Here is an 11,020-nt window from a genome sequence, read left to right as displayed (position 1 = left end):
CCCCCGTCCCTGCCTCCCTCCTTCCGGCAGCGGAGCGGGCGCGCTGCGGCCCCTCGGCGCGGGGGAGCGGGGCAGGGAGTCGGGAAAACGGAAAACAGGGAGGGCAGGCGGCAGGGGGTCGCCCTTCCTCCTCCCGCCCACCCCTGGGCGGGCGGGGCGAGGCGGGGCGGGGCGGGCGGCGCGTGACGCCGAGCGGCCGAGGCGCGCGCCCGCCCCCGCCGCCCCCTCCTGCTCCTGCTCGTGCTCCTGCCCGCCCCGCTCGCGCCCCCTCCTCCTCCCCTCCCCTGCGGCGGCGGCCGCGGCCGCGGTGCATTGTGGGCGCAGCCCGTTGTTCATTTGCCACCCGAGCCGATCCGGGGCCTGCCGGGACGGAAGCGCCGCCGCCGAGCGACCGAGCGGGATCCATTGTGGGCAGCCCCGCGCCCGCCGCCATCCAGGCCGGACCCGGGGCAGTGCGGAGGGAGCGAGCGGCCGCGCTTCGCCTCTCTCGGCCGCCGCCCCCGCGCGGCAGCCGGGCGCCTCCTTCCCCCGCCCCGTTCCCGCGGCGGACGGAGCGGAGCGCTCGGCCGGGCGGGGGGCGCGGGGCGCGCCCGCCATGTTCGCCGAGATAAACCGGCGGACGCTCGCGTTCCGCGGCGGCGGCCTCGTCACCCCCGCGGCGGCCGCTTCGGCGGCGGGGACCGAGGCCTGGGAGCGGCAGGACCCCGAGGCGCTGAACGGGCGCGGGGCGGACGAGGAGGCGGAGCTGGAGGGGCTGGAGGCCGAGGAGCTGGAGGCCGCCGCCGCCGCCGAGGAGAAGGAGCTGCTGCTGCCCCAGGACGCGGCGTCGCCCCCCGCCGCCGCCGGCCCTATGTTCGCCGAGAGGAACCGCCGGACTCTGGCCTTCCGCGGCGGCGGGGGGCTCCTGGGCGCCCACCCCGCCGCTAACAATGGCTGCGAGGCCGCGGCCTGGCCGCGGAAGCACTTCAATGGGCGGGGGGCGGACGAGGAGATGGAGCTGGAGGGCGCGGAGGGGCTGGAGCCGGAGGGGCTGCTGGAGGGCAAGGAGCTCGTCCAGGACGGGGGCTCGCTGAGTGACAGCAGTGACGATGAGGAGGACGGCGAAGGGGGCAGCCTGGGCGACGGCAGCGGCGCCGAGGGCGGCAGCTGCAGCAGCAGCCGGCGGTCGGGGGGCGACGGCGGGGACGAGGCGGAGGGCAGCGGCGAGGGGGAGAGCATCCGGCACTTCCCGCTGGCCAGGCCCAAGTCCCTGCTGCAGAAGCTGCACATCTCCTTCCAGGGCTCCTGGCTCAAGGAGTTCCCGTGGCTCTACTACTGCCAGGAGACCGGCCTCATGTCCTGCGCCTGGTGTACTGCGGCCGCGGCCGCCGCCGCGCCCCCCGAGCTGATCATGTCCGGCGGGCCCCTGCCCGGGGGGCATGACGAGCTCTGCAAGGGCACCCGCAACTACAAGCGCACCCTGCTGCTGCGGCACCACCTCTCCGCTGAGCATCGCCTCAACGAGCCCGGCAGCGCCGAGCAGGTACGGCGTGGCATGGGGATAGCCATGGGCAGGGGCAGGGGGCGGGGGGACAGGGTGGTACCGGCTTCCCCTTTCGTATAGGTGGGGATTTTCCGTGCCCACGTGTGTGAACTTTTTTTTACGTGGCTGCGTGGTGGTGGTTGTTACCCGGCGGGCTGGGCACACCGCGGTGCTCTCTCTTTAGCCGTCTCCGGAGCGGGAGAGGAGCCCCCTCTCTCGTATTTGGGGCGGCTGTCCCTCTGCATGCGGGCAGGCACGTGGCACGCAGGCACACAAACACAGCCCGAGCCGTGCCTGTTCGTGGCTGTGCCCGGTTCCCGTTATCCCTCCGGCGGTGGCGTGTGCCGCTTCCATTCGTTCATCTGTTTATCTCGTGGAGATAAACCGGCGATGTGGGAAAAAAAGTTGCGCAGGAATCCCAGTGTCACAGCACTGATTTAAATACGCTCGTTACAACTTCCTCCTGCGGTACGGGCGGAGGGAGGGCAGTGTCCGGCCAGCGACCGCCTGTGAAACTGGGACTCGGTAGCGTGAAATTGGAACTGCGCTGCCGCGCTTAGCGGTACGGCCGCGGTGCGCTAATCGGATACCTCCCTGTACTCAAGTTCCTCGCATTTAAATCTTTTTTTGCCAATTGGTTGCTTTGGATTGAGTTGCTGAGCAAGAAGTCTGCAGTCGCTTGGTGTGTGTTTGAGATAAACATGCGGTTTCCTGAAAGCCGTGTTACTATGCCAGGGCTCCTCTAACGCTTTAAGAGTAGTGAAACTCCTCACGTTCCCCGCTGAAGTTAAAATCACCGCGTTTCTTGGCTGCTCTCACGAATGAGGCAGGGCTTGCTCTAGAACATACGTGGATAAAAAGCCCCTAAAGAATACTCGCTCGGAATCTGCAGCCTTCTGCAGCCTTTTCTCCTAGGATGAAAGTTCGTTCGCTCTACCGCCTCGCTGGCGTTAAACTTGCCTGCGGGCATTAGCTAGTGTGCTTCAGGTTAGGCCAGTCCTTGAACTGTTAGGCTGTTAGCCGGAATTAATCCCCTATCGCTCCGTTTTTCCCCGTTTAGAACTCCGTTTTAATTACGACACGCACCGTGGTTGTATAGCTTTGTCTGGAGCCTGAAATGTAACGCGGTAGTTAGATTGAGTTTATTGCTTGAGCGCTTTAAGGATCTCAGGGTACCTTGGACAAGAGCTGCAATTCAAATGTTTGGGTAGGATATCAGGATGACTGATAAAACGTTAGCTGAACGTAGGTTTTCTTAGAGCTACTTGGAAAAGTATGCAAGTTTTATGTGAAACGACTGCGGGACTGCAAGAAGAACCTTATGGTGCACAAACACAGGTTATCAAAACTACTATTTTTGGATTTACAAATGCAACATCCAACTTCGTGATTGATACTACCTTGTCAGTGAGTGTGTTTCTAAGGCAGCTACTGTTACTTTCATGGCAGTAGGTCGTTGTCTTAGTTTCCTCCAATTGGGTTTGCTATTCACTCTGAAGTGTTTTAGCCAAACACACTTTCAGTGACTTGTTTCTGATTATGAAACTTTCATTCTTAGTTTCTTTTACCTCTCTGTATCTTTGCAAATGTTAACTTTTGCATAACGTTATGGCAATATATTCCTCACTGTCTTGTTGCCTAGTTCCTGACTTTGAGTTGTGAATTATTAACCCTATAGAGGTATGTTCTGTCACTGTGTAGCCTCCTGTGTTAGTAGATGCTGCTCATTCCTGCCACCTTTGGAAGTTTCTCACTCCATTTAAGGTGCATTTAAATAAAAACTATTCCACGCATTTTTCCCTACTTAATTTACTAGTTTGCTCTTTTTGTCCTCCTATCCCCAGTCTGCTGTAAAACTCTTAAATACCAGGAAGGTAGAAGGGAGGACAGAATATTGGCTTGTTATCACGGTAGCCTAAAAGTTAATATAAGTATCTATTTGAAGATTGTGTTTATTTGAAAATCTTTCACTGTCATGGGAATCTTTGTAAACAATGAGCCTCTGCTTTTATACCACTGATGGTTTAAGAAAAAATATTTGTAATAACTGTCATAATAAACGAAATGGTAGGAGAGATGAGTCAGTAGTTCTTTTGCATTGTATTAAAGATAAGGTTTGGACAAAGGTAGCTATAGAGAGATTGGTGGTTTCAAGTGGAAAACAGTCCTCTCTGCATCCCTCTGCAATTACATTTTGGTTAAAAAATTTCTCATGAGGGAAGGAATTGCGTGTTTTTTTTTTTTTTTTTCAGGAGGCAATGTAGTTTTCTTTGTGGTGTGCTTCCAGGTTACACTTGCTTTATCGAAAATCTGATTAAGAATCTCTGTTTTCTTTCCACTTCTATGTTTAATTTCCGTATCCTTTCATACTTTTAATGGCACTTGAATTTCTTTTGATACGTATGTTTAAGTTAATAGCAAAACAATAGCCCTATTTTTTTTCCTTAATGCCATGATACCAGATACTTGGAACAAAAGTAGGTAATTTGTACCCTGACCGTATTTCCAACATACGTAATGAGCCAGCAAAGCCGTTTAGATTTAATGAAACTTGGGGAGAGATCTTTCAGCCTTTGTGTTAGAGACAGCACACGTATTCTGGACTTGACAAGCCTCAACTGCAGGGCATGTTTAGCAGCTGCTAATAAACATATGGCAAAGTGCCACTGTTCAAGTGTGGAAAGGAAATTGTAGGTGTTAAGACAGTAAAGCAGTGGAAGTTTCTATAGGTCTGTTGGATATTACACTGGTGAAGAAATGAGTGATGATTTCAGTTTATTTTTGGGATATGTTTAATTTGGAATGCCAAAATACATCACAAGTGGTTGCAGCTGCTGTAATTCAAGGTTATTGAGCTGTCAGCCGATACTTCTTTCTAAGACCAAATTCTTTTTTTTTCTATTCTAGTTTTTAAAATAATCTGTCTCCATATTAAAGCTTAAGGAAATCTATCACCAGCTTGATTTACCTTTGCTTTTTAATAGGTGGATGGTTGTGTTGCAAAAACTTTAGGAAAAGGGTGCGTACTAGGAAATTACTGCAAAATATTTTAATTCTTTGATGAATTTAGGTCCATCAGATGCAGAGTTATTGGCTGCTGGGGGTTCCTCCCCTCAAATCAGCTTCTTAAAACATTTTCTCTCTGGACATAATTTGAAGCTAAGCTTTGGAAATACTGCCAGAAAAGCTTTCTCCAGCCTAACAGGCATGTTGGTTTAAATCAGAAGTTCTCCAAAAGGAGGAAGGCCTTTGATGTGTTATTTTTTCCATGTGAACTGTAATTGTTTGCTTTATGTGAGCAGTGATGAATGGAAGTCGTGCTTCAGATGTAAGAGTTACATTACAGTGTTCTAAGTTAACTTCTTAACTTACCCTTAGCAGAGCAAAAAAGTTGAGGAGGGAGTCAGAGTAAGGATTATTATTTACTGTATTTTCATGTTGTGTTTCTACCTCATCTCAAACTACGCAATTTGATGTTAGTGGAACAATTTTAAATTGCTGAGTTTTCTGTGAGAGGTGCTATGGCGTGTACAATGGTAGCAGGGCATCATTTTGAGATCACCTTTCTCTGTAGCTGCATGTGGTTAAGAAGCTACTAATAGCTTATTTTGTTAAAGTATCCATTTGTCAGGACAAGAATTAATTTAGGGGCATAGGGAGTTGCTGTAGAGTAAGATGTGGTAGTGGGGAAGGGATTACAAAAATGCGCCCTAACTACTTTTCGTATACATACAGCTGAGAAGGAATCTGTGGCTAGGTTGGTTCGGGTATTTTTTTCTTCTTCCTGCCCTCGCTGTTCTTGCTCTGAGGGAGAGAGTGTGCTGATGGAACAGGAGGAGAAAGAAAAGCAAGTTTCTTATAGCAGTTTTTGATCATCTGTTTCTGCTCCTATTAGCTTTTAGGCAAGTTTAATTAGTGAGTTATACATATAAAATAGTAATAGATCTTTGGGTGTATTCAGGAGGTCTCAACTGTTTGAAACAGAACACAATATTAGCTTCCTCAAGTAGTCTCTGTTGTGTTAGAGTGCTTCTCAATCTCACCCACAGAAAGAAGTGTTTGACTTAGAATGCTGTAAATTCCAGAAACTGAAATGAAATTTTGCTGATTCTATCTTACATTTCTTAGTAGTTTTTATTAAAAGGATAAGGTGGTTTGGTGTTGAGATAGGTGATGGTCTGTATTCGGAAAATATGATAGACATCTAAGCAAATACCATTACTTTGTGGTTCTCATCAGAAAAACAGAACAGATGATGTACTGTGTCAGTAACAGAAGTTTGCAAATATACTGTTTTCCTGTAATTATTTTCTGCACCTTACCTCCTGTTGAACTGTGTAGTATTTTTTCTGTACAAATGTTTAAAACATTTTAAGTGATAGAATTTTGGTTTCTTCATTTTTCTCATAGCAAATGTCAATTCCACTTGTCACGCTTGGTGTACATGTGTTTGGTAACTGTTCAGATGTCAGGACTCCATTTCATTTGAGTTGTGGCATTAGGGTTAGCTGCTTCCATACCAGCAGTTAAAACAGTTGTTTCTAATATTGCAGTTAGTTTTAAAAATGTTTCAGTAAAACTGTGAGACTGATCTCTTTCACCAACACACCCCCCTATAGCTTGGACATCGGTTACATAATATCTCTTTCCTTCCACTCAACCTTGTGGTCTGCTCGTAAGTTAAGATTTTAGTCTTGTGTTTCTGTATTAATTTGTGATCTGCATCATCTTTACCATGCTGGCGTATCCTTTTCTCAGGAAACAAAAAAAAACCACGTAAAAATCAGTTCCCGCCCCCGCCCCCCCAGTTTGATTGAGTATGTATACCTATTCAATTAAAATGTACTCTATCTCCATTCTTTAATCAGACATTTGTCAAAATTAAAGAATTGCTGCAGATTGTTGTGGGGTGGTTTTTTTTTTTTTTTTAAATTTGTGTGTTATTTAATGTGTTCTCAGAGAATGAAATTGGCAGCTATCATGGCATCTACCTAACACTTACTGTGTGAGGTGCGAGTCACTGATGATTGATGAGAGTGACAACACTTCAGGGTACCGTAATTTTCATCTTAATCTGATCCAATGTCAGTGTAATTGGTGTTTTGAAACTACGCAGTGCTCCGTTGCTGGATTGACAGGAAGCTAGTCCAGATCTGAAATCTGCTGAGAACTAAGAGTGACAGACTTAGCTGTCATATGTTTGGGGCATACTCTGTTCCAGAGCTCTGATCTGAAGGAGTACTTGGGGTTTGTGAGAGTACACAGAAAAAACTGAGCTGAGGTTGGATAAAGAACCATTGCTTATTTTCACATACAAGCCTAATTGCTTTTATTCCTACCTTTTCACTGATTAACTTGTCTGAGAAGGGTAGAGATTCAGAAGCAGCTTGAATGTGAAAGCAAACTGAAATGATTTCTCAGGAGATGCTGAAATGGCACAGTTTTGGGTATACTGAGCATTATTGGCTGCTTATAGATGTAAACACCATTTTCGATGTAGTTACAGCCTCAACTGTCATTCCAGTGATCCACACTGGGATTATAGTTTGAAGTGATTTAATCTACTAATTCCTTTTTAATATATATAGCTGGTTTCTGCCATAGTCCCAAATTAAGGGCAGTGCTTTTCTACACCATATATTTTAGCCCCATCATAGATTATGGGCTCGTGACAGTGTTAACATTTACCTTCTTAATGCTGATTTTTACCTATTAATGTTGAGGCTGTTGAGCTTTAACAGTATCTCTAGTTCCCAAATCAGTGAGATGTTTTATTAAAGGCAGGGAGAAAATAGTGTTGTAGCTTGCAAAATCTGACCTTCTCTCATCCTAAACCATATTGGAACCATCCAGTTTTGAACTGTCTTTATTTGCGAGGGAAGAAGAGAAATATTGGAGACCCACTGTAAAACAGACTCCGTCATAGTCACTTCTCTTGATGGCAGCACATGTCAACCCGTATAAGTACAGTCTCAAGTATGCCAGTCTGTGTTGCTTTCTGCTTTGTCCCAACTGCTGCTTTGTAGCAGCTCTGAAGCATCGTTTTCTAAATGCTCTAAAATTCAGTTCAGATCTCTTGATGCTTACCAACCTCTCACTGTCTGAGCTAATTTTTAATAACGATTTATTTCTTGGTGTTGGACTGGCTGATAATGTCAGCTTTTAGCAGTTTTGAAGCTGTGTTTGAGATCACATCTTAAAAAAGGTGCATCTGTATAATATGTACCTGTTAAAGGTGTTGCCACTGGAAAGTCTTACCTGAGTAATTTATTTGAAGCTTAAGTGTTTCTTTTGATCATCTGCAGTATTGTCTACTTACCATGTGATACTGTTTCTGTTTAATCCTAAACCTGCCACAGGTAGAAAGTAGACGATAAACATTTAATTTGTAGAACTGTATAAGAAATATATCTGCAGTTATATCTACTTCAGCAATATATTTTCTTTAAAACATTCAACACATATGGGGAGATACAGACCTAAGCTTTATGTATTCTTCTCTCAGCATGAGAAAATGTTTAGTCAGTTATCAGGATTCTGCTTACTTGTTTAAGTGGAGATTTTTAGGGAAGAATAAGTGTTTGGGTATGTAAGAATCATCTACTTAAATCTTTGGAAAGAGAGGCTCATGAATCTTCTATATACGTGGATTAAGAATAATAAGTGCTTCACACTCAACTAAATATTTCCTTATCTTTGGCTGAAATTTCACTTCCTTTGCCCTCAAGGCAAATCTACTAGTTCAGTTTGTTTCAAATTTGGAGGTGGAAGGTGCAGAATGAGATCATGACTCTTAGTTTTCAAAAATAGTTTGTTAATTATACGTTCCTGTCTGCTTTTGTGACCAAGAACATAAATAACAAAAAATTGTTTGATTAAAATTATCTTCTTAAGATTATTTTCATACCCTTATTGTAGTGTTGGAGGACTAAGAAGAGCATTCACTAAGCACTAATCATGTTTGTGGTTTTTTTAATTGCAGGAGGCAGAGTTACCATCAGAACTGAACAATGAAGGATACTGTGATTTTAACAGCAGGCCAAATGAGAACTCTTACTGCTATCAGCTCCTGCAAGAGCTCAACGAGCAGAGGAAGAAAGGCATTCTTTGTGATGTTAATATTGTGGTGAGTGGGAGGGTCTTCAGAGCTCACAAGAACATCCTGGTTGCAGGCAGCCGCTTCTTTAAGACTCTGTATTGCTTTACAAACAAAGAAAGCCGGAACCAAACCACTGTTACCTATTTAGACGTTGTTGCTGTTCAAGGTTTTTCTGTCATCTTGGACTTCTTATATTCTGGTAACCTCGTGCTTACGAGCCAAAATGCCATTGAAGTGATGTCGGTGGCCAGCTACCTTCAGATGACGGAGGTTGTCCAGTCCTGCCGCAACTTCATTAAAGATGCCTTAAACATAAGTATAAAATCGGAAGCTCCAGAGACCGTCGTAGTGGATTACAACAGAAGATCTGTTACTAGGGATGGTTTGTCTCCAAGGGATCAGAAAGTTGCCAGCTTCTGGGCAACACGAAACCTTACCAACTTGGCAAGTAGCATAAAAACTGAGAGTGATCCCTACCCAATTGATGAGGGCCAAATGGAAAGCTACCAAATGAATGACTGCAGTTGGGTCCAGGACAGCTCACCTGAAATGGCTGAAAATGAATCTCAAGGTGAGGGAAAAGTTTTTGTGTGGAATGACATGGGTGCACAGGGACAATCAGTTCAAGAACCTGGAAAAGCAAGAAGGAAAAACCAAACTGCAAAGAGATTTATTTATAATATACCACCTAATACTGAAGAGAACTCAGAAGATTGCTCAGTGTTGCAACCGTCAGTCCCATATCCAGAAGAAGACCTGTCATTTATTAAAGAAGAAGCAGGTAAATATTGCTTAATGTGATCATGTTATTTGAAAACTGAAGTAGTGAGTGAAGTACCTGCCAATGTAACTTTTTTTATAAAGGTATGTTGGATAGGATTAGTAAGTCAGCACAGCAATCATGTTACTGAATCGTTAATCTGATTCTCTGCCTTGGGGCACGGCAGTGATCTTCTGCTGGAGAGAGGAATAGCTGTGCTGTGCAGGATGGAATGTGCTGTTTGAGTTTGGTACTTGAATTGGGGATCCTTATCAGCTGGTACAAACTAAAATTCTTACATTCACATTTAATCTGTGCTGACTATTAGGCACAAAACCAAGGAGTGATAACTGTTGACTAACTGGTTGCATAGAGAGCATGGGCCTTTATAATTTCCTTCCCTATGCTAGCAAAAGAATTTTCTGGTAATCTCTTTCATCTGAGCATCACTTAGAAGGTGAAGTCAACATTCTGCTGATTTTTATGATGGGGATATCTGGGAACCTACAAGATGGAATAATCCTGGTGACTATAGTAGAAACACTTAAAGCATGTTTGTGAAACATGGGACAGAGATGCCACAATGACATATGAGAGGCAAATATATTGTTGTTAAATGATACTTTAAACAAATCCTGAGAGTGACTGAGTTCATAGGATTTTTTTCTCTAAGGATCTATGGTTAATGAAAATGGTAGAATAAGATTAAATATTTGTTTGTTAAACTGATAAGGTCACACAAAGAATTATAAGCAGCAACCTGTTCACAGTATAATTGCAGTTTGGGGCAGTGTAATTACGTCCAGGTTTTTATTTTTAAAATTATTATGCTGTATGAATAGCTAAAGTATGCATTTGAAATACTGTCATTTTCCTTTACTGTCACTTGCATTGCTTTCTGATGAATTAGCAGTTTTGAAAACTTACTGCAATTTAGGAGTCAGATTAAAGACGGATTTGAGACATAGCTGGAATTAAGTTCTTTAGATGTATCTGTTTCTAAAGTAGGTTAAAATGTACGCCTGCTTCAACCATGAATGGGGTGTAGATGTCCTGTCTCCTCCAGGGGCCCTGCTCTGCCTCTGTCCGCGGGGCTGGGGGCCATAGAGGAGCAGCGGTGCCGCAGTGGGCACGTGGTGACCCCACTGTGCTGTGCGGTGCCAACCGGTGACATGTGACAGTCCCGGTCCGCACTGCTGTGCACTATGGATGGGCACCTCTGGAACAAGATACCTCACTGTAGTTAGCAAGTAGTGTGACACAGCAGAGCAGCCCCGGAGAAGCAGCTGTGCTGAGGAGCTAGTGTTGTTCTGCAAGTGCTTCGGGGTGTTTGCATATCTCAAGCCTTCATCTCTCAACTCTGGGTAGATCTGCTTTAGCTTTTCTTGGGAGTGTGCACTTACCAAGTGAATTTCCTGATCTTCTCTTACTGTCTAAGCTTTCCTAGACTGTACAGGGTTTTTCAAGCTGAAATCACAGTAGAAGCTGTGTTTCAAAAACATGCCAGTTGCTAACAGACTTCAGGTCTATAGCACCGGGTTAGATCTAGCCTTAAGTAAAGCACCTTTAGACTCAGTGTGGATGTTGAGTCCTCAGCACCCACACAACAACTCTGTCTGTGCTGGGCTACGCTACTCAA

General features: G+C 45.5%; 1 protein-coding gene across 1 annotated transcript in view; it reads left to right on the top strand.

The window, feature by feature from the left end:
* Positions 1 to 412: 412 nt before the first annotated feature.
* Positions 413 to 11,020, top strand: part of ZBTB10 (zinc finger and BTB domain containing 10) — a 29,430-nt gene continuing 18,822 nt past the window's right edge. The window contains exons 1-2 of the mRNA XM_050313121.1: positions 413 to 1,522; positions 8,505 to 9,402. Coding sequence (XP_050169078.1) covers positions 596 to 1,522; positions 8,505 to 9,402 — 1,825 coding nt within the window. The 5' untranslated portion in view covers positions 413 to 595. The remainder of the gene's footprint in view (positions 1,523 to 8,504; positions 9,403 to 11,020) is intronic.

This window comes from Myiozetetes cayanensis, unplaced genomic scaffold (genome assembly GCF_022539395.1).
Source record: "Myiozetetes cayanensis isolate MyiCay16 unplaced genomic scaffold, myiCay2020 scf1, whole genome shotgun sequence".
Taxonomy (NCBI): Eukaryota; Metazoa; Chordata; class Aves; order Passeriformes; family Tyrannidae; genus Myiozetetes; species Myiozetetes cayanensis.
The sequence above is the reverse complement of the archived record's forward strand: the minus strand, read 5'-3'. Positions and strand labels throughout refer to the sequence as shown.